Source organism: Malaclemys terrapin, chromosome 1 (assembly GCF_027887155.1).
Source record: "Malaclemys terrapin pileata isolate rMalTer1 chromosome 1, rMalTer1.hap1, whole genome shotgun sequence".
NCBI classification, from domain to species: domain Eukaryota; kingdom Metazoa; phylum Chordata; order Testudines; family Emydidae; genus Malaclemys; species Malaclemys terrapin.
This window is the reverse complement of record NC_071505.1, coordinates 133721939-133746114: the sequence shown is the minus strand read 5'-3', so window position 1 is coordinate 133746114 and position 24176 is coordinate 133721939. Positions and strand designations below refer to the sequence as shown.

Sequence of the window (24176 nt, the reverse complement as noted above, 5' to 3'; positions counted from 1 at the left end):
TTCAATATTTATATCTTTTTCATTTGGAAAATCTCCGGTGTACTAGTAATGCAAAGTGCAAATTTTCAGAAATAATGCAGTCTCAATAGCATGATAACAGTTATTAACTTGGCACTGTCTGGATATACAGGCCTTTGCCAAAAAACAGTTGCAGCATCTAAAGGAAAAATATAGTGGCTGCTCTGTGAGAGATTGCAGAGAATGGCAGTGCTCTGTCATTTCCTTTGCAAAGAGAGGAACCAGTTGGTGTAAGACCAGCTCCCTCCAACCAGGAATGTTGAGGTTCCCTCCTTTCTGTGTCTACATTATGGAAGAAGTTTGTGGTTAGTAAATCTTGACCTCTTACCCTAATATAGACAAACCCTAAATGACCTGCCCAAGCTCACATGGGAAGTTGGAGATAAACTCAGGAATTGAATCTAGATCTCCTGAGAGCTATGCTAAGTGCCTTAACCATAAGGCCATATTGGCTCCTTATAGATAAGCATCTCCAGTTGACAGCAAATTAGACATGAATTTACACTATGACCATAAAAAAGGCCAGTGTCCCTTTAGGTTTCACATACAAAATGCATGGCATCATTGAACAAAAGGGTGATAGATTCTCTCTCCTGTACTATATATGGCTTTTGTGCAACTGCCCATAAAATATTGCATTGAGCATCTCACTACCTCAAAGACAGTAACAAAGTGGAGAAAGTGCAAAGAATAGCGACAAAATGAACTTGGGTCTAGAGAACTTGATTTAGGAAGCAAACGGGGTAGAGGGATATGATTACAGTCTGCAAACATTTGATAGGTGCCACACCAAGGAGGGAAAGGAATTGTTTAGGGTATTACATGGTGGTATAATTAGGAGTAATGGGATGAAATTATGAGGAGAAAAATGTGGATAACTATTATGAAAAATTCTTAATGAAATCTTATGTGGAATAGTCTCCCTAGAGAAGTAGCTGAAGCGCCATTGCTTGGGACTATTAAAACAAACCAATAATAGGGAACAATCCTGCAGTGGCTGGGAGATGGACTGGGTGAGCTAGGTCTTTTCCATCTCCAGCTTCGATGATGAAAGTGTTTTTAGATCCTTCAGGATGAAAGGCATTGCAGGAATGCAAGTTATTACTATTCATTTTACACAGATGGACCAAAGAAACCATCAAAAGAAGACATGTTTAAAATTATACATGAGCCAGGAAAGAAAGGTTAAAGTCATTTTTTTATCAAAGTAAGTTAAACTAGGCTAATTGGTGCTATTCAGAGACAGTACAAGTGATTGATCTCTTGCAACACTAAACTGAAAATGATAATTCAAACCTCAAAAAAAATATCTAGCAGAGGTTGCACCAAATGAAGTCATGGCTGGGGAATTAGTGAATTTTAAACCTGAAAACAAGTAGAAAAAGAATGGAATATTTTAGGTGGAGGAATTTCCCTAGCTTTCTGTACAAATAAATTAATGGTGATGATCCGTAAATGATAGGGCAACTTTCACATTCCTCTGAGATTTTGATGCCTCTTTTAATTTTTCTCACTGTTCAGAATTTTGCTTCATGCTAGAATTAAAGATGGAGATATATTTAAGAACCCACATCCTCCATGACTTTTTCTAGATATAATGTTAATGCAACATTCTGTGTTCTGTATTGTAGTCATACATCCTTTCTACTCATTGTAACTATCAAGTCTGATCCTGTGAAGTGATGTGTGCCCTCTGGTCCCTATTGAAATTATGCTGAAAGAGGTGCAATTACACAGAAAATTGTGGGGGAGTGGAGATACATGAGTCTTATATCCATGCTGAGCACGCCATCAGCATCAGAAGAGTAAAAGTTAGGGGTAACATATCCTGCTCAGCTCCCGGCCGCTGTTTCTTTGAACATTGAGGGACTTTCAGATGAAGTGAGAACTCCCAGTTCCTTGCAGGAGGTGTTCAGTATCTTGTAGGATGGTCCTTTGACTACGAGCTCTTCTGTGCAGGGACCCTTTTTGTTTACCAAAATTCACATATTATGAGGTAGGATGGTAAAGATTATTGCCACAGTCTTACAGAGGAAAAAGCTAAAAGAGAAGACCCAAATCTCCATTGACTTGCACTTTGTATAGTCATTGACATAAGTGCAAAGTTGATGAACATAAGAACGCACCAGAGTTCTCCACTCACACCAGTGCTAGCATTTTATACCCACTTTTCATCCTCTTTGCATTGTTGTAAATGACTACACAAGGTTCAGGGCAATGGAGAATCAGGCAAGGAACTTTTCCAAGGTCCACACAGCAAGTAAATTAAAGAGGATTAAAAAGCAGCTGTTCCTGGCTCCCATCCTTAAATTCCATTCATTGGACCATGACACCCCTGCATTGAAGCTAACTTACTGTAATAATAATAATATCGCTGGTAAGACAGAGACAGCAATGAACATGCAGAGGAATGTTCTGTGACTAATGACGGTTGCAATAATATTTCACATCTTTCTAGGTCTGTAGTGGCCCTTCCCAGCCTCCTCAGCCTATTGTCATTCCGAAGCCTGTTCAATCGGTCATTCATGTACCTTTGCAACCGAGCTGCCCAGGCCGAGGCAAGATGGCAAAACTTCTGAATCCAGAAGAAATGACATCCAGGGATTACTATTTTGATTCCTATGCTCACTTTGGAATCCACGAGGTAAGGCTTTCTTTTCTTGGTAAAAATATGAAAGGGCAACATGATTTCAGTGATTTCATGGTTGATTTTTTTCCCCCTCCTACTGGATGCACCAATTTGCCAAAGACCTGATTCTGCAATCTTTACTCATGGCAATGGTTCCTCTGTTTAAGTGCTAATGATGAACTCCACCCCTGGGCAGAGGGCCCCTTCAAGGCCTATGTATTATTTAAATCTTCAAAAGAGGCCGGCAGGGGTGCATGGAACTTGTGCTGGCTCTCTGCACAGTGGGGAATTTCACCTTTAAGTATGTGGTACTTAGCATGACTATAAGCGTTGCAGAATGGGTCCACCCCCATGGAAAGGACATACCAATTTAGTAAGCTAGCTCTTTCTTTGCTAGAACATTTAAACATAGATGCTGCATACAATATACAGTGGGCCATATTCTCCCTTCAGACATGCATGCCAAGCTCCTATTGATTTCAATGGGAGATGCAAGCATTTATCTAAGGGAAAATTTGGTAAGGACTCCAGAGCAATCTGTCATTTACATTTAATGCCCATGCAGTAATTACAGTGAGGTCATCAAAGTCTGTGGCATCCTTTCAGCTGTGACTAACTAGGATTTGTTTCCTTTATTTTGGTTTGTGTTTTGTTGGGATTTTTCATTGTGGGGGAGTTTTTTCCACCACTTGTGTATTTTGTTTGGCTACTGGGTCTTGTTGCTGTTTGAAATTTTCCTGTTCTTAGTTACATCTTTTTCTGTGCCATGTTCAGAAGGGTTTAGGCATTTTGTAGGAGATGCTGCAGCTTTTAATAGTGATTTGAATGAGGTCAGGTTGGAAGCTTGACAAATAGATTTTGGAAGGGCACTCAACGCACAAGGGGCATTATGGAAGAAGACGCAGAGACAGATGTGGGAGAAGGAGATCAAAAAGGTATTGAAGAAGGCATAACATGATGTGAGGACAATGGAATTGTACAGTTGTACGTAAGGGTTATATTAGAACAGCAGAAATTTTAATACTAATAGTGATACATGAGACAGAAAGAGCCCAGCTTGTCTCTCAGATCCCAGGGTGAGTTTCAGGAGTAGTAGTTAGAAAAATATATTTATGTTTGTAAATAAATTGAACAAGTTTGGTATAGAGTCACTGAGACAGCAGCCCCTCCCTGCCTAACAACCCCTCCCCCTTTGAAATCCACAAAGTCCCAAATATGCATAATTCATTCAAAAGGGATTCTCCACAGGAAGGGAGGAAGAAGGTTGCTACCACTTCAGTGCAACTGCCTCCCTCCTTCTGACAGTTATTGGGTAGTTTAATAGCATCCTTGGCATGCAAAAATATGCAGGACAAGATCTGGGCCTTGGCTTGCAAGCAGCTTGGACCAAAGGATGCATCATCCTCTCTGTCTATAAAGAGTTACAGGAACATATTTCAAATCTGGGTACCTAAAGCTAAGCCACTAAATCCATACTTAGGCTGAGATTTTCAAAGCAACGAAATGGATTTAGACATTGTATTCCCATTCCAATTAATGACAGTTGGGCTTGCAAATCCCCTAGGCAGCTTTGAAAATCTCATCCCTAAGGTCAAATTTTATAAAATTAATAAAATATATTTTGTTTTTGAAAATCAGGCCCTAAAAGCACATGCTCAGGAAACATTAAATGGTGCCATAATGTGTCAGATGAGTAGTGAGAAACAAGCAACATGGGGATTGGACCAGGCTTAATACCGCCACAGCAGCTCCTACTTCATGCAAAGTGGAATCAGACTCCCCTCTCTACCCTTTTCAGTATTTTATATCAAGTCACACTCCATGAGAAAATGTCCCCTTACATGTCAACAGTTATGGATATAACCAGTCCCCTTGAAAGTAACCCGCCCAGACAGACAAGCAACCAATGTATAGTAATCTTGTGCACTAGTGCTTCCATCTGCTAGGCATTGGGGCTTTCATATATCTTGGCATTCAACACGCAATCATCCTCCTGCCTAAAATTATTCAGTGAGGACAGCAGGAGTAATCACAGTTATTGCCTTTTAGACATAATAGATAACATTTTCACAAGCACCTGAGTGGCTCCTTAGTGCCTAAGCCACTTTTGAAAATGGAATTTAGGTGTCTAAATCACTTGTGTTTTTGAAAATATTTCCCCAATTTGTTTGATTTTCCTCACACTAGTGCAAATGAGGATTAACTCCACTGATGTGAATAGAGTTACACCTATGTAAAATTGGTGTGAGAAAGGAATTGGCCCTATCAGTGGCAACTTCAGAAGAAGGAACTGAATGCCTAAAGGGACTGATCAAGACTTAACCTCTAGATACTGCACACATACCCACTGGAAACTAAGATCCTTCTAGTAGTGAGGCAGTGAGATGCCGGGAATAGGAGAGTAAAATGTGAGTCAGGAGACTTGGGTGCTATTCCTAGGTCTGAAACTATTAGCTGTGAAACTTTGGGCAAGTCTGTTGAGCTGACATGTTCACAAGTGTCTACTCAACTTGAGTGCCTTCGTTTTTGGGTGCCCAAGTAAAGACACCTAGGAATCTCAAGATGGGCTCCCATAATTATTGGACAATAGAAAATGTAGTCCTCAATCTCTCTGTGCTCCAATCCCCACCTCCAACTTGTAAAAGAGGAATAATAATAACTACCCCACCTATTGGGGAAACACACTGTCTATGTATTATTAGTTCACCAAGTCATATCCAGGTGAGTAGTGACAGTCATTACCTTTTACAGTCTGTCTGGTGACCTATGTGAAACCTATTGGAGTTAGTTTTAGTCCAGTTCCTTGTGGAGGTGTCTTTTAGTATTATAGTATTTAGTATGGAGGTATTATAAAGACGGCCACAACCACTGCAATGTTCATTCTTTGTGGCGGTCTCAGCAGAAAGCCCCACAGGGGAGGAGAGTGATGAGGTTTGCACCATTTTTGTCTATGCCCACAGCAGTACTGTGGATTGACTATAATTTCTGGTCACCATTTTTAACAGTAAAATAATATTTGAGGGAAATAAGAGTAGACGAATGAGACAATGCTGATTCTTACTATTTCAGCTTCTTCGTAGTTTGCATTTTAAAGTTGTCTTGATCTGTAATGAATCCTGGTTGTGTCCCAAACAAGCTGAAAAACTTTTCAGCTGGTGAATATGTTGAATTTTAATGACGCAGTGACTCCTACCCCATGAGTAAACATGTGATGCCTTCTTTCAACACAGGAAATGTTAAAGGATGAGGTGCGCACATTAACATATAGAAACTCCATGTATCACAATAAACATGTTTTTAAGGATAAGATTGTATTGGATGTTGGAAGTGGCACAGGAATCCTCTCAATGTTTGCTGCCAAGGCAGGAGCCAAGAAGGTGTACGGGGTAAGAAGAATTTTTCCTAACAACTTTATTTTGGAGAAGGAAAGAGGGGGAAGCGTAAGGTTTCTTTTCTTTTTTCATGTGTTTCCATGTCTTGTTTTGACCTACAGCCTTACATTGTGGGTCAGATCCTTAGCTGGCATAAATGGGTGCCGCTCCATTGATTCAGTGGAGCTATGCCCATTTGCACCAGCTAAGGATCTGGCCGATGACATCCTTTCAAAAGAGCGAAGGGATCCCTCTTTTAGCTGTTTCGTCTTTCCTTGTGATTGTTGTGTGTGTGGCCTGCACTGACCCGGGGGGGGGGGGGGGACAGTCTCTTTTTCATGCAAACATTAAAAGCATTTGCTCCTCTTGGAAAAGTTGATAGGGAGTGTGCTGCCTTTTCGGATTTTTCTTATGTTCTTGGGACCTTCAAAGCACCAGAAACAAATTCCTCCAATCTAGCCTCCCTGTGCATAACAACCAAAGGAGCTGAAACAGAAAGCATCTGTAGCCTTTCCATATCCATTACTCCACTCCTCAGACAAGACAGGGAATGATTACTTTAAATGTACTGTACACAGGGCTGGCTCCAGGGTTTTGGCCGCCCCAAGCAGCCAAAAAAAAAAAAAAGCCGCAATCGTGATCTGGCGGGGGGTCCTTCGCTCGGAGCTGGAGTGAGGGACCATCCGCCAAATTGCCACCAAATAGCTGGACGTGCTGCCCCTCTCCGGAGTGGCCGCCCCAAGCACCTGCTTGACAAGCTGGTGCCTGGAGCCGGCCCTGACTGTCCATAGGGAAAACTAAAGTGCAGTTCTACTCTGAGAAGTGATTATGTAAAAGTTGTATCTTCTTACTCAACGGGTCTGCTCCCTTTGTGTATTCAGAGTTATTTCTGGTGACTTCAAAGTGATTGATAAAAGTTCTTATTGCTTTTCACTCCTGTTTGCCTTGCAGAGCCAAAAAAGCTCAGTGAGAGAGAGCTGGATTTTATTCCTTCTTTTATTCCTCCGTCGACAAAATTGTTTTCTAAGTTCCAATTAGTTACAGCTGTGCATTGAAGACAAAAGGGTTGCCCAGACAGATGTAATTCAGGGCCTAAGTGAAGGATCTGTATTATTACTAATGACTAAAAAGCTCCATGTTTGTCATGGAGGTCACAGATTCCATGACTTTCTGTGACCTCCGTGACTTCTGCAGCGGCTTGTGTGCCTGGCCCGGGAACCACCTGAGCAGCTCAGGGAGCCCTTGGGCCAGTCGTACTAGCTGCTGCTGGGGCACGCTCGGGCCCCCCTAACCCCGAGCAGCTGGAATTTGGGTGGGGGAGGCTCAGCGCTGGGGATTGGGGTGCAGGGAGGTGCTTACCTGGAGTGGGGGCTCCCTGGAAGGGCAACAGGAACTCCCCTCCCTCAGCTCCTATCTCCATGTGCTGCCTCCACCCACAGCTCCCATTGGCTGCAGTTCTCAGCCAATGGGAGCTGCAGAACCAGGGCTTGAGGCGGAGTGGAGGCAGCATGTGGAGGTAGGAGCTGGAGGTTGCCGCTTCCCAGGAGCTGGGTAGGGAACCTGCCCCAGGCCTGCCAACCTCCTGCCCACCCCCAAGCACCCGCAGTGCCCCCCCACTACATGTGCGATGCCCCCACCACCATGCCCCCCAGCACCCGCAGTGCCCCCCAGACCCCTCCCCCCCTCTGCGCTTCCCAGCTCACCCCCTCTCAAAACCCACGGCACCCCCTGGGCTGCCCCCCTGAGCCGCCCCACCCCAGTTTTAGTCGGGGATACAGTAAAAGTCATGGACAGGTCCCAGGCCGTGAATTTTTGTTTACTGCCCATGACCTGTCCATGACCTTTACTAAAAATACCTGTGACTAAAACATAGCCTTACTGATGAAGTATGAAATGCAAAGAACTCAGCTTGACTCTTAGGCCCAAATTTTCAAAAGTGGCCCTAGATTTTGGATGCCACAATTTTTGGGTGCCTAATCTGAGCCACCAGGTGTGTCAGGTTGGGCAGTGCAAAATGGATACAGCCAAATTCGAAGCCACTATTGAAAATGTTAGCTTTAGAGCCTACACTGAATATGCAGGGCTGGCAGTTAGAAAGCCCATATTTTTGCCTGTAAACTGAGCACATTTGATCTGAAGCCCCAGTGACAATAAAGATGGAGCACCATGCAATTCTGTTTTTATGGCCACTTTTCAGAACAGAACTGAACTCTATGCTGCCTATGTGGTGGTGAAGAGCCTCAAACACCCTGGGCCTTAGTGCATGTTAAAAAGCCAACATTTTCAAAGAGTTATCACACAGGGCTTTTTTCTCTAGATGTAAAATAGGAAATAACTGTGGTGCCTCAGGTAGCGCATGTGGGAATTATTGGTAAATGCTGACTTTTTAATGTCAACCATGGTACACACCTAACCTACGAGTCAGAGAGTCACTAACGACACTCTCTTATTTCTAATTGTTCTCTCATCCAAGTCCCAGTTCACTTATCTAGTTCTCCTCTTGTCTCCCAGTTCAAGGTCTTGAATGTATTTCTTTCTCACTGCCTTCTTCCTCAGTGACCTTCTAGTAGCATCCATGCCTGTCAAACAAGTGAAGGAGGGTCAGTGTGACCAGGGAAGCAAGTACAGAGGTGGAGCAGGAGCTTACTGGATGACTTGGTATAAGAACATAGAGAAGGGAGCAGGAGTGTGACCTGTTCCTAGTTGGGGAGGGCTAGTGATGAGCTACTGAAGTTCTTGCTTAGCCCTTGAAACCTGAGACCAGCTCCAGTTTTGTAGGTGTGCAAAACTGAACCATCTTCTTTAGCAACACTATCCACATTCTATGGTGTTTTTAGCCAAACCAGGGAGCAAAGGCAATTATGAATTGACCCATTAGGACATGAAGACATATGGCTGACCTTAGTTTAATTGGGTATTATTAAAATTAGGAGATAAACACATGATACAGAAAACATTATAGAGCAACAGCAAGTTACCATAATGAATGCTTCTAACTCTTTAGCACGAGGGTATATGCTACCTCTCTTCCTGGACAAATGACCCAGGTATCAGTTTCCTGGGTGCAGTGGTGCAGTTAGAATTGTTGGGTTTCTTGCCACGGTATTGAAAGCAAGTGTATAAAGTTCAGGAACCATTGATATCACACAGGCTCCATTATAACATCAAGCAAAGCATATAGTCTCCTGTGTTCTAGGCTAGCAAGAGTGGAACTCCTAAAAAGGAAGTGGTAAGGATACAGTGAGGGGCTAAAACTTAGCTATGCAAATCAATGGTCAGTTTATCAGGGGAATCCATAGTAAAAAGAAGAAAGGTTTAGGGGATCAAATTCACATTTGAGAAACAAATCAAAGGCAGAGCTGGGAAGAGACAGATGGAGTTAGAATTAAGGTTGGTTGGAGAAACTGAAATGGGACCATATTCCATTGGAAGTTGAAATGATGTCTAATCAAAATACTTAGAAAATTGGGTTGATTTGGCTAGAATTTTGTTTTAGAAGAAAACTGGGGGGGAAAGTTCCAACAATGTCTAAGTGCTCTGTTTTGACATTTCTGGAATGAAACATTTCAATTTTTTGTTTTGAATTACTTTTTGTTTAGACGTTTTTATTTTGCATTATATATTATAATATGATACCATTTCTTAAAAGTTGAAATTGAAACAAAATATTTTGATTGACCCAAAACAGTTTTTTCCCCAGAATTTTACTATGTGAAGAATTTTGAATCTTTTGATTTTTATTCCTAGCTGAAATGAACCTAAATTTAAAAAATCTCAAAATTCTTCATGAAAAGGAACTTCTGTCCTCAGCACAGCTCTGGTTAGAAAGGCTGGGAGCAACCTCTAAACATGTAGATGTCTCTGTAACCAATTCAAGAGGTATCATGAATAAACACCAGGAATTAGAAGTCTAATTAAAACGTAAGACATAGAGAAATGTAAGTAAGGGTGGTGAAATTGGGCCCTTTCTTTGCTAAGATTACTGTGGCAGGGCTGGACTGTGCAAACCACCCACAGCCAGGGAAGGCATGCCTTAATGAAGCTAGGAAAGACATTGCACCTCAAGGAAGCAGAATTCTTCCCTAGGTTCTCTGAGATGTGCCTGTTGTTACAGCCCTTCATTATTCCCTTCTACATGCCTGTCCTGCTGCAGGACCAAGGGCAAAAGATGGGGGTAAGGCCATGACTCTACCAGCTCTTCCTTTTGGGGTGGTTTATGCGCACAAGGGTGTTCGCAGGGAGCAGTCTTCGTGTTCTCGAGTGCACACAGTGCAACTGTGATTGGCCCTTACATGGGCTACACAAAAAGGGGAGGCTTCATGCAATCCCTCCATCCTACCCCTTGCAATTTCATAAGGGCCAACCATAAGTCAGCCTTTAGTGGTTAAAAGAAATTCATTGGACATAGTATTTCTAGTGGGGCATTTTAGAGGATTCCATAAGACAGTCCCATAGGGAAATTAGAGCAATGAGGATTACGCACAGCATTACTGATGCTTTGATGTCAAATTTGGAGGATATATTGCATGTGGTTTCCCAAGGGGGTTGTTCAAGGTACAGTACTACTCAATGTTTCCATTTACAACTTGGAGGATAAAGAGAAGATTGCACTAATCACACTAGCAGGTAACACAAAGTTTGGACAGAATCCCAAATAGTTGATGGGTATAGTGGTGCACTTTAAAACTTTCCACTTGTGCCTCAGTATTTACTCCAAATATTGAGGTAACATTGCCAAGTTAGCTATGGGAATTGGAAAATTTTTAGGTGCTACCACTATATAATATAACAAAAATCATAAGTGTACTGGTGACATGGATTGAAAAATCCATCAAGGCAATTCAATAAAGGCAAATGTAAAGTGGTTCATGGAGGAAGAAATAATTAAATGCACACATTTTAAATGGAGGGACATTGGCTAGGCAGCAGTCCTGCAGTTAAAGCAACTCTAGTGGGATATAAATTGAATTCTTGTCAACAATCTGATGCTACTACAAAAAAGGCAATATGTTTATCTTGGGTTGTAGTAATAAGAATGGCATGCATCCAGCAAGGTTATTATTGTGCACTTCCCAGCAATGCTTAGGGATCGATCAGTTTACTGCATAGTTTTGTGTGCCACATTTTAAAAAAGAGACACAAATTAGGAGACTTCAGAGGGAAAAACATACAATTTTCTACAGATATTAAAGCACTTTTATAAACATGGGTAACTGTCATGATCCCCATTTTCCAGGTGAAGGAACTGAGGCATAGAGAAGTTAAATGACGTGCATAGGGTCAGGCAGAGTTAATGGCCAAGCTGGGGACAGAAGCCATGACTCTTAACCCCTCATTTCATGCCCATTAAAAGACTTAAAGTAAGACTTATGAGGAAAACTGGAGAGAACTGAGCATGTGCAGTCTGGTGAAAATATGACGGAGGTGAAAGTTATCTATCTATAAATATGAGAAAGGAGAATTTAAAAGAAGACAAGGATCAGTAATTCCCATTAGTCCAGTGAGGAAAAAACAAGGACACCTTCAACTTGAAATCTAGTCAGTTTAAAAAAAAAAAAAGTTAAGTCATTTCAAATACAATACCTACCCTTGAGTCCCCCTGTAAATTTTTGTGTTTTTATAGATGCAAGTTCCTATTTCAAGAAAATGTTTCTTTCTCCTTCTTATGGGTGAAAACACCCACATAAATGAAGGAGAAACTGACTAAATGACTCATGATACAGAGGAAGCTGTTCAACCAACCATAATCAAAAAGTGCTCTCAAATAGACACACTAAACAAATTGGTCTCTTTCAGTTACAGTTGTCTTAGGTGCTAATTCTAACAGTAGGTATACTTTTTCTGCCACACATGTGAATTTTAAGTTGGCAGTGTCCCTTGAAGTTGCAGCATGTGAAAATTAAGTAAAATATCTGGAAAATTATTATAAGTCTCAGAATAGCTCAGTCAGTAGATAAAGCTGCCTAGAGAGATGGTAATGGATAATTAATTTAATACTGCCATAATAATGCTGGAGGATGGATTAGGTGACCTAGTTCAAGGTTCTTTCCAACCCAAAGGAATCCATTATTCCAAATATAGCATTTTGGTTAATTAGTTTACTCTCTCATTTTTATACTGTACTATTTCTTAGCTAATTATCTGCAAGTAATAAGGGCCATTAAAATTTATTTAAATAATCAATTCAATTAGATAATCAACAGTTTCAGATAAATGTGCTGAGACTGGAAGTGTCAGCAGAGTTTTGAACTCTGCTGGAGAAAGGCTTCAGCCTTTCTTTTGCAGAACTTAACAGCTCTACAGGAGCGAGCTGAAGAATGTATAAATTCTGCAGGAAAAAGTCTCTCTCTTGTAGCACTTACAAACATTGCAAGCTAAAGTGTTTATGACTTCAAAAAAAAGCCCGTTATGATCTGTGTTACAACTTGGGCCAGTCCCCCTACTGATGGTCACCAGTCTGTTGTAAGTGGATCCAGCAGCTTTGTTCCATGTGCTTCAAAGCCCCCTGAGCCTGGCTACTCTAGTGGCTATTTTTAGCTCTGGGTCTGTAGGGCACATTCTCATGCACAGACCTCTTGTCTTAGTCCTTCCTTGGGACATGGGACTCCGCAGATCCCTGAAACCAGTGCCACAGATCTCCCACGCCCCCCAGTTTCTTACACAGGCTCCCCCAGAGTTCCATCTAGCTGTGGGCAATCTGGCTTCTAGTTTCACTCCTTAGGGGACACTGGGACAGGAAAACAAGGAACACCCCCTGCAGAGAGACCATTGTTCCATGGGATTGGCTGGCAGTTGAGAGACAATGACATTTGATGGTCCTAGATCAACTGTTCTCAAATAACGGGGTGCGGGAATGTGTCAAGGGAGGTGCGAGCTATGTGCTTTTTTTTTGGTTTGGTTTGGGTTTTTGAAGAGCTCTGGCTGTCAGCCCCTGGTGGCTGGGGCTCATGCAGAAGGGCCATGCACATCCAGGAGGAGGGGATAAATGAGACAGACAGAGCCATGTCTCCCAGACTCTCCTCTCCACCCCCACACACTCAATCCCTCACCAGGAGACAGCAAGGCTCCAGCAGTCAGCCTCAGGATAGCAGCAGCATAGAAAGTAAGTGTGGCAATAGGGCACTAGGTCTATTGTGAAAAGTGATATTGACAAATATAACTTTGCACATTGCCTCCCTTACTTCTGTGCTGCTGCTGGCACAGTGCTGCCTTCAGAACTGGGTGGTGGTCTATGTACTTGTGGGGGAAGGGGAGGCTGTAAACTACTACAGACACAAAGAAGTGGGGCCCGATCAAAAAAGTTTGAGAACCACTGCCCTAGATAGCTCTGTCATGGCTTCTCAGTTATAGTTATTCAACTAGGGAACATGCGCCTTTCCTGGGCAGGGTGGCTGTCTAGAATTCATCATAGGAATCTTGCCTTGGGCAAGGTTGGACATGAATTCAGCCCCTAGTACAAAATGGATGTCCTAATCCAAAAATGATGGTTACAGTACAAAGCAGAGTTCAGAATTTGTCGCAGACACGTCCCACCTTATGACAGTCTGAATTTCAAGCACAGAGCTGAAGGTGTAGGTGGGTCGTGATATTTTCATAAATACGGAAGGACATTTATTGATAGAATATCAACATGTGAACATTCGTTGACAGAATTTGAGAATTGTAGTACATTTTCCAGGTTAGTATAGAGAGCAGCTACTAAATAAGGCACTTCACTCACATCTGCCAGACTTTTTTTTTTTTTTTAAATACCTGCTCTACTTGCCCTCCTAGATCTGATTCAGCATCATTCCAGTATGGAAGGAAGACAGTGTGATTTGTAAAAAACAATTCCTACTTCCAAAAGGGCTGGTCTACACTGGGGGGGAGGAGGGAGGATCGATCTAAGATACGCAACTTCAGCTACGTGAATAGCGTAGCTGAAGTTGAAGTATCTTAGATCGATTTACCTGGGGTCCACACAGCGTGGGATCGACGGCCACGGCTCCCCTGTCGACTTCGCTACCGCCGCTCGCTCCGGTGGAGTTCCGGAGTCGACGGGGAGCGTGTTCGGGGATCGATATATCGCATCTTAACGAGACGCGATATATCGATCCCCGATAAATCGATCGGTAGTCTGGACGTATTCTTTGTGCTGATCAGGTAGCACAAGGGGACAGCTGGGCATTCCCTTTGCATAGGCGAATGCTGGCATGGTTTAAAGCCAGGCTCCACTCCTACAGCATAGGGGCATATTGGTGGGCTGCAGGGGATGTTACCAAAGTGTGCTGTGCTCCACTGATCCTAGATAAGTGGAACCACCTCTGTGGTTATGGTAACTTGTGCAAAGGGCCTAACTGGCTCCTGGCTGCCCGGATTGGGAAATGGGGTTGAGAGATGATGGAAAGCCACTATGGAGAATAGAAAAAAAGATGGAAAGGTACTTATGCCCCACATTTCCTCAGGTGTGTCCAGAATAGATCAGGTGCTATTGAAGATGTAGTCTGTACATTTTTCAAGCCAGGAAGGAATAACTGAAGGACTAGTTTAGACCTCCTTCACATTACAGAAGTAACTCTGCTGAAGTCAATGGCTTTGAGTCTCCAGTTTTATGCTGAAATACACAGATGTTAATGAGAGGATAATCAGGTCCAATGGAGTCACATGGATGTAAAATCCCTGTGAGAGCAGAATCTGACTGTGAGTCTCCAAAATAGATGTGGGAAGCAGCACAGCATTTAATATAGGACACAAGAGAACGCTAGAGGGTGGCCCTGGAGGCATAAGAATTCTGAAGGTTGTTTTAAAAGTATATAAAATACACCAGTAATTTAGTATATGTGGATTTCGGAATTCCCTTTCAATGGTACACATTGTTATCAAAGTAGGTAAATAATGGAACTGATGAATAATTGCTTTTCGAAACAGACAAGTACTGAAATGGTTTGGATGTAGACACAACTTGAACAGTTTGGAAGCATATTTTTTCAACTGTGTTGGAAATTTTGCAACATGCTATTCTTTCTCTTGAGTTCTTTTAATGATTGGCTTTCTTGGGGTGGTGGTGGAGGAACGTAACAGATTTTCCAGCAGATTCTGAAGTAATTGGGATAAATTAAGGTATTATTATGTGTGCTATGCAGTCTATTACACATGACCTCTTTCTTTCATATTTTCACATGGTTTTAGAGAAAGTTTCACATACAATACACACACTTCACAGTTTTCATGCTAAGATATCACCCTCTCCACGGTGGGACTGCAGATAAAGCTTTGATTTATCTGCTGTCTATGGTGCATGTTTCGTACAGATTCTGCTGTGTTCAATAGATTTTATTTCTGTTCAGTATGTCTGAAGTCTTTAACTCAAAGCTCTCCTTTGTCCTCTTCTTTTTTAGATTGAATGCTCCAGTATATCTGACTACTCGGAAAAAATTATCAAGGCGAACCACTTGGACAACAGTAAGACATCTAAGAATAGTTTCTGTGAAAAATGGTGGCAGACTGGGGCCTGCGCTCTCTGATTGATTTCTGTTGTGTAGTTTACATGCAATTGATGGTTTGGTACATACAGCTGATGATTTATTTATTTCGATATAAATAGAAAACAAAAAAATCCCTATTTACAGCTCTAGGCACCTGGACAATTACTGAGAATCACAATCCACCCTGGAATAATCACCCAGGAGCACATCAGTGCTTATATGCAATGAAAGTAAATGAACCTAACTAGCTGGTGATTCAATGTAGCAAAATAGACCCCAAACGCTACCGTCAGTGATCCCTCAAACCACAGCAAATAGGTAACCTTTACAGAGGCTTTTTCAAACTGGGGTTGGGAACAAATTCAAGAATCAAGGGGTCTGTCATGGAAGGTATGTCTTCATTGCAGGGTGAGCCAGGGCTAGGCTAGCTCTGGTAGAACGTTCCCTAGTGCAGACCCCTACCCTGTGCCAGACCCATGTAGCTGAACCCACACTGGTGCTGTACTAAGTGCCCCTGTGCAGGGGTAGGCTTTTGGCAGGACATCTTGTGGCTCTTAGCCCTGTACTAAGCTGTGCTGCTGCCAGCTGCTGCTAAACTGCAGTGGCTAAGCTGCTGCTGGCAGCTTCTGGCCAGCAGACAGCACTCTGGGGGGACGATTTCTCACATGGCATGTCTGTTCAAATCCGTGGAACCACAGCAGAACTGTAACAGGCAACTTGGGGTTTAAATGCGGAGCTAGTGTAGATGACTTCCGGTGCAGAAGAAGGAAGGAGGTAGAGAGCAATAAAATATGGCCGAGGTGAAATTGTGGGAATGCAGTGGAGGACTTGATTAGCCTGTGTCCTCACTGGGTTGCCAGCCTGGGCTGAGGAGAAACACAAGCTCAAGCCCAGCAGTGTATGCTAACCTGGGTTTAAAGCACCCTCAAGCCTGGGTAAGAGGTTCTGTGTGGACTGCAGGGGGTTAGGGTAAACACGCATGTTAGAGCCCGGGCTAACTCTCCAGTGAAGACATACCCAGAGAATACCCTGTTGGCAGTGTACTCTCTTCTCTGTCAACCGGTCTTCTCTTCAGTAAAACTCTCATTGACTTGAACTATAGTTTTGCCAGAGAAAGGACTGCAAGGCTATTTTTTTAAATATTAAAAGCAGCTGCGGTAGTCTCTGCCATGTAGTCAGCAATACCTTCCATGACTGCTTAATCTAGACCGACATTTAGGGAGCTGTGAGTGGTGAAACTAAACCGGACAGTCTGGGAGCTATAGAATTAGAGAGAACCACTGGGTCTGTCTGTGTCCAGTAGCCTCAGTGAAGAATCCCCTTTATATTCATTCTAGCTGTTTCGTCTTTAGCATGAAGACTCAAGGTGTTCATGGGTGTTTAGATCTGTGGAGGGGAGGTGGTTCAACTTATTAAAGGGGTCATCAAATGAAATTAATAGGCAGAAATTAATAGGCAACAGGTTTAAAACAAACAAAAGGAAGTATTTTTCTACACTATGCACAGTCAACCTGTGGAACTCCTTGCCAGAGGTTGTTGTGAAGGCCAAGTTGATGAGGGTTCAAAAAAGAACTAGATAAATTCATGGAGGATAGGTCCATCAATGTCTATTAGCTAGGATGGGCTGGGATGGTGTCCCTAGCCTCTGTTTGCCAGAAGCTGGGAATAGGCGACAGGGGATGGATCACTTAATGATTACCTGTTCTGTTCCTTCCCTCTGGGGTACCTGGCACTGGCCACTGTCAAAAGACAGGATGCTGGGCTAGATGGACCTTTGATCTGACCCAGTATGGCCGTTCTTATATAAAGATGGGGGCTATCTGAAATATTCTAATCTAGGACTTGGTTCCAATTTCAAACACATTCGATGCTTGGGAGGTGTTCAGCTCTGAGATCTGGGATATTGATTGAGAGCTATTTCTAGTGTTATGTACAGAAATCTGATAATGAAACAGGACTCCTACAAGCCTTCTCTATGGGGTTCAATGACTGGGCAAATTATCTTTTTTCCAGATAGATCCATCTCTAACCTCTCTGAATCTATGATCCTCCATAATGAATAATTTTGGCCTCATTGTGCTGTCACTAACATAGGTGGAAATCAAGAGTAACACCACTGACATCAATTAGTTCACACCAGTGTAAAACCCAGAGTAAACCCCTCTTTTCTTGTTTACCAAGACACACTATTCTCTAGAGAGTCCAAAGGCCACAGTCTACTCTTGGTTGCACAATGTAAATCTGGAGTCACTCCAATGAAATTAATGGAATATCTCCACATTACACTGGTATAAATGAGAGCAAACCCTGACTCCAAGGATCCTGTTCTCCTCTCCTAAAACTCAAACTTAAGAACCTTTAAATTTAAAAAAATCTTTTAAAGTTAATTTAGACTCGAGCTAGTGAAAGGAGCTGAACTGACAGCTGTCTACCTAAAACTAGGTAAAACATAACTAGTGGCAGTGCAAGCTTCCCCCACACTATGCCGTGTGTGTATGTGTGTGTGTGTGTGTGTGTGTGTGTAAATTTTCAGTCTCCAGGCCTGTCATTCTGGCAGCTGTCAAGAGTACTAAAATTCACCCCAAAGGAATCATCAGGACCGTTTTGACATGTGATAGAAGTAGGGTACCTGAGTGTTGACGAAAGTGATGATTGTAGCAATCATATTCTGGAAGTATGAAATTCATCTCTGTGCTTCATTTAAATTTTAAAATAGAGTTTAAGTGGGACATTAAGCTTGTGTTGGCTTCATTGTTACCCAAAATGATGCATTCACATAAAAAAAATCTCAGGCAAACTCATATTTCAGAACCTAGTTTCCAATGCCAAGTTTTCCAAATCATCTAACACACGACTTTAGTATCACATAGTTCAACTTAATCCTGGTCAAACAGTAATCTCCCACCCCGCATGATTTCTGATAATTTTTGTGAATGGAAACATTGAGTTCTGTTTGCTAAGATTAATGGGTTTCTATTATTTGGTATGCAGAAGTATTTGTACTAGTGCTAGGTGTTTAGGAAAGTTTCTGTGAATCCTAAAAGTTTCACACATTTTAGCACAGATAATGATTTGTCTAAAAATTAATATTGGAAAGTGCATTAATCTCTAATCACTCCATTTTTTTATTCTCCTGTGTCAAACATTTCAATTGTCCAGTCAGGGAACAGACCCAGGGCCATCTCACTTCAGTAACTATCACAAAACACGAAGGGTGTATTGTAGCAAAGGGAACAGTTTGCAAACAACCCATAGTTTGAAAAATTATTTGTCCAAACTATTTGGAAGAAAACTTACAAATAATGAATATTTCTGGAGAAAGTCAGGACACACTTGTGAATAATTTGCTAATTATAAAGGGAGCTGATTATTTGTAACAAATAATGCAACCAGATCTAGATCACCTTTAGCATTACTGTAAGTAAAATATATGCTCTCATTTCCACCAATATTATCATGGTGCAATTCCATTGACTTTGATAAGTTACTCCTGGTTTTCACTTGTGAGAGCGAGAGGAGAATCAGCGCATACTTGTGACCTTCCACAGAAGTAAAATGAATCACTTATATTACTTTATGCATACTTGATATTATGATAACAGAACAAACAGATCAAGGCTGGATTTTGCTGTAGTTAGGCATATTCAAACCAAATGGGTTACTTAATCCATGTGGTGCTGCGAATTCAATTAGCTTCTGTGATTCACCTCACCCCCTCTATTTCCATTCTTGGTTAAAAAAGAAAGCGAGCGAGTATTTAGAGAGGAGTACACCTTTGAATTAGAAGCGTCAGTGGGAAAGAATGCGTAGGTTGTTCCAATCTGGTTTGTATAACTCACTGTACTTGGAGGCAGGTATATTAAATTGAAAGCTTAGGTGGGATGTAACTTAAATGAAGGCAAATAGAATATACACCTAATATGTATTTCTGCATAATCAAAACACTTTTGAAACATTTTTAACATGAGTCAAGGGTTGTTTGATCCTTTTTCAAACAAGCATTGCCTAATTATTTCATAAGATTTAGAGTTCAGCCTGTGCTTATGGAAAAAATGACAGAACTTGCTACCAGAGTAAATGAGTATAAATTGCAAATCGTGGACCATATTCAGAGCTGATGTAAGTGCTGTTCCCAGGGAAGTCTGTGGGCCAAATGCAGTGGCCCATACCGATGAAAGTGGAGGGACCATGCATACATGATGTCAGAATCATTCAGTGAATATATAACTGTGCCCTTAACTAGGTATGATCCATGTACATTCTTTATATTAAAACTCAAATAACTGAACCTTAAATGCTTTGTATCAGCAAAACATAATCCTTGCACTTTTGCTGCTATGGGGTATGACTTATATGGTGCAAGTTGCACATTGTGAAGGTAGTTAAGAAAATACACTGTAAATTGTAAAGCAGTGTCACTTGCATTGATTTTGCATTCAAAGTGTTGCACCCATTTTGCACAACAACTCTAAAGGTGTAGAATAAGTGTGTGAGTCTGTGTGTGTTGAGGAGGGGTTGTAACAGGAAAAGCAACTAAAAAGAGAATGTAAGATAAAGAAGGGGCTCTGCTTTATTTTAAACACTCCTGTTAACTGCTTTCCTTGCTACAACCCACTCTTCTTCCCCTCTCAGTGTAAGCAGAAGAACCAAGCTCTGTTGGCCCTCATTTTGAGCTCATTCGTTTTCCACTAATGTAAATGAATGAATCTCACTGACACTACTCTTTATTCACATTGGTGTAGAGACACAGGGTCTGGGTCTTTATTCAGATGGAGCTACCTCATCCCTGGAATGGAATTTCTTCCCCCCTTTGCAGAGTTTTACTGCAGGAGGGGATGATCTGGCCTATTATTATTCTTTGTTGATCCAGGTGATGTGATTTCCCCTCCCCCCCCCCCCCTTTTGGTGACTTGCCAGCAATTTAACAAGCTTCACTGTGTGCTCTCCCTGCAGTCTGCAAGTTAGGTCTTCAGCCACTCCGAACTTAATAACCTTCTCAGCTCCTTGAAACTAATGTGCTGCTGACAAAACACCTGACAGAAATGTTTTTCAAAACAGCCACTGTAGATGCTGGGGAAAGGCAGCCAAGTCCAAAACTGCTAGCAGATTCTGAGTGAGGTGCCAATGTGTTGTGAAAGAGTCTGTCAAGAAGCAGATGATTTTGGAAAGCAGGGCAGGTGTTTGTGCAGACTTTTATGTTTGTGTTCCATGGAGATAAAATTACCTCTCTCTGCTAAGTGAGATGTCCAGAATTTTTTAAAGAAAATGAACCTGATTCTCCTCAGTGTGAAGATGGAATAATACTTTGAAAGTTATTGCAGTCCCACCAATGCACATGTGGAGTAGATCCACTGAAGCCAAAGGAGCTGTACCACTGCAAAGCTGATGTGAGATCACAGTCAGGCTGTATGTCTGTAAGAGATGGTGGTATGGATTTATCTGGTCATTTAAGCTTAAGGATGCATGTTCTCAGTTCCTCTTTCCTGTTCCTTAACAATTACCTCTGATCCTACTTCCAAGAGAGAGATTTTAATAGATTTAAGGCGATGCACTATGAATTGTTGCCTTAACAATTAAATCATTTAACCAGAGTCATGCTAAGAACTATCCATTGTATGCTGGGAACTTGTCTGAACTTTGTTTTGAGAATTGGGCTCTGATTTGTTTTGAGTTTGTTCAAGTTTCCTTGATTTTGAACTAAGAGCTATTGGAAAATTCTGAAAGGATGGCTGTGAACAGGCTAGTAGTTTTCCAAGAATGGAAAATTATAAAACCCAAGATGAACTCAGAAGGCGCTTTTCTTGTCCTTGCTTTTGTTTTGTGTCTGTTCTTTTCTTTCTTTTCCACTCCAGCTTATGGGTGTCCAAACTACTGAACGTTAAGAGTGAAAACCTGGCTCCACTGAAGTCGATGGCAAAACTCCAGTTCATTTCAATGGGGCCAGGATTTTACCAACATACCTTAGCAGGTCCAAGATTTCATTTTGCCTGCTCATTTTTCTGGGGTAGAAAACTTTGTCTAACAATGGAACGGCAACTCCAATCAAGCCTTTCTAACCTGACCGCAAATGGGCCAGTCAAATATTGAAGTTGTTTTCTTTCTTCTGGGTTTTAAATGGATCAATTTTTAAAAACTTGTCCTGGATTTTGTTAACCAATCTTTTATAGAAAACAAAACGATTATGAAAATTTTTCATTTACTGAAAAATAGGTTCTGAGTGAACAAAATATTCTAATGATCAGGTCAATAATGTTTTATAATTTTTTCAATAATAATTTCAACTAAAATGATATGAAAAAGATTGGAAAAAGCAAGATCAATCAAAAAAGTCAACAGGATGTGTGTGTGTTTTTTTTAAAAAAAAGCTCATTTGGAGATGAAAAAAAACTTTTGCGTGAACATTTTTGACCAATTCTAATTAAGTCCAATTCAAATGACCCTGCTTTACCATTTACAGTATATTTTCTTAACTACCTGCTACCTCACCAGAAGAGGGAGTATCCTCTTCTCCTTTTTCATGTTTTCTTTTTTCACCCATGTTTGTCTGTATTTCTCTTTGGTGGGGGAAACTTTTCCCCGGGAAAGTGAGTTAACAAAGCTCAGAGTTTTGTAAGTAAGCCGAGAACATTTTGCTGTAACATGCTTAACATTTCCATCACTGAAGACAAGGCTTAAGAAACAAAGCTGGTTTTGTAACTTGCAATTTTTCCCTCAGATGTAAATAAACAAAGCAGGGGGGCTCCCACCTTGTGTAGTTAGAGACGTTAAACCTGCAATTGTTAAAAAGAACTTTATGGAGCAGCACTTGCTGGAGGTGTCAAAATGACATTAAATAATCATACAATAAAAGGACTACAGATCCTTTGCTTTCCCACTGTCATGAGACCCAACCCTTTCCTAGCTGCCTGATCTCTTGCAACTCTCTGAAACTCATTTCAGCCCACACTCACTGCCTGTTCTCTCCTCCTCTCTCCCTGGACACCTGCTCTCTATCACCTTCCTCGGGTCTGGCTTGCCTTTCTTTCTAGAGTTTCCTGACCATCTACCCTCCTTGACCTGCCTCCCAGCTGCTGCTTTCCAACCCATGCTTCAAACAACCTGTTTTAAAAACCAAGGCATTAATAGGAATGATGAGGTATTAAAATCTTTGGGAAAAGCCCCTCGTGCTGACCCCTGGAGTTGGGAATTAAAAAAACAAAAAGCCAGAAATTACATCAAAGTTCAAGAAAACAGAATTCTTTGTCCTGGGGCTTTCCATTTTATCAATGGACTCAACGACTCACTTTTCAGCCTGTGGAGACCCCAGCCATGGAGGGGACATGATAAAGAAGATGGCATGTATGAATAAATCTTTTTCCTTGATACTTCACACCCCTTCTCAACTTACCAGGAAAGCAAGAGCTAATAATGTCTACCAGTCATGGATATAAGGACAGACAGAGAGGAACAATGCATGCTACAAAAAGAATTGAAGCTACAAAATGTACCTATGTCAGGGATGGCTGCACAGATTAAAGATGTAATTGAAAGCATTATTATTCCAGAAACACGGGTTGAATGACAGAAAAATCAGATATGTTGTCTCAGTATGAGAGTCATTAGGATGTCAGGATTAATTCCCATCTTGTTTGTGGAACCTCTTTTTTCCCTGTAAATTGTTCAACTTAACCTCCTGCCCATACTATGGTTGTCCACCATAGTGTGGACAAGGCCATAATGAAATGGGGTTGCTAGTCTGTGTTTAAAAATAAAATTACACTTCAGTGACTGAAACCTAGATGGATTTTTATCATTTCTTTTGTTGTCATCAGAAATCACAAATAGGTTCTTCTTGGAAGTTGCTAGATATAAGAAAGAATTTGTGTAAAAAAACAGAAGATCTGTTTCTTCCCAGAACTCATTTCTGCAGGCATAAAGAACAGAAATTAGAGATGCGACAGAAAAGATGTCATTAAAGAAGTAGAATCAGCTCAATTAATTCCAGCTAAACTTTAAGAAATCTTCAATACAAGAGTCTTTTCCCCTATATTTTCTCAAACTTGAAATCTGAAAAACAACTGTTAGGGAAGGTAAAAGAAAAAAACTGAGGTCAAGATAGAGAAAGAGGGTCCAAAATAGACAGATAACAAGCCATTCTGGAAAAGTATACACCATTCATAAAAAGAAGAACAGGAGTACTTGTGGCACCTTAGAGACTAACAAATTTATTAGAGCATAAGCTTTCGTGGACTACAGCCCACTTCTTCGGATGGATCCGAAGAAGTGGGCTGTAGTCCACGAAAGCTTATGCTCTAATAAATTTGTTAGTCTCTAAGGTGCCACAAGTACTCCTGTTCTTCTTTTTGCGGATACAGACTAACACGGCTGTTACTCTGAAACCATTCATAAAGAAATCAGATTAGATGTGATCTGAAGAATTTCCATTTCCTAAAATTGCTGTTAAACTTCAGTCATTGTTTTGTACTTAAGGCTGAATATTGTCCTTGCTCTCTATACTTTGCCCTATGCAGAATGGTGCATCAGCACATAGAAAGACAGATGTTTGTGAAAATAGCTCAAAATTACATGAGCCCAGGATAAAATGGACTAAGGTTTATTTGAAATTACAACAATTTTTCAATGAAAATACTTTAATTGAAATTTAAACTGTCTTCTGCAACATTATAAACCCAAATGCAACAGGTTGTTCTTATT

General features: G+C 41.3%; 1 protein-coding gene across 3 annotated transcripts in view; it reads left to right on the top strand.

Annotated features, from left to right (window-relative positions):
* Window positions 1-24176, top strand: part of PRMT8 (protein arginine methyltransferase 8) — a 104736-nt gene that overhangs the window by 46578 nt on the left and 33982 nt on the right. For 2 of the 3 annotated variants that reach the window (XM_054039512.1, XM_054039498.1), the window contains exons 2-4: window positions 2477-2662; window positions 5878-6033; window positions 15396-15459. In XM_054039512.1, the coding sequence (XP_053895487.1) occupies window positions 2582-2662; window positions 5878-6033; window positions 15396-15459 (301 nt within the window). In that variant the 5' untranslated portion in view covers window positions 2477-2581. The remainder of the gene's footprint in view (window positions 1-2476; window positions 2663-5877; window positions 6034-15395; window positions 15460-24176) is intronic. The other variant, XM_054039505.1, reaches the window with a different exon arrangement.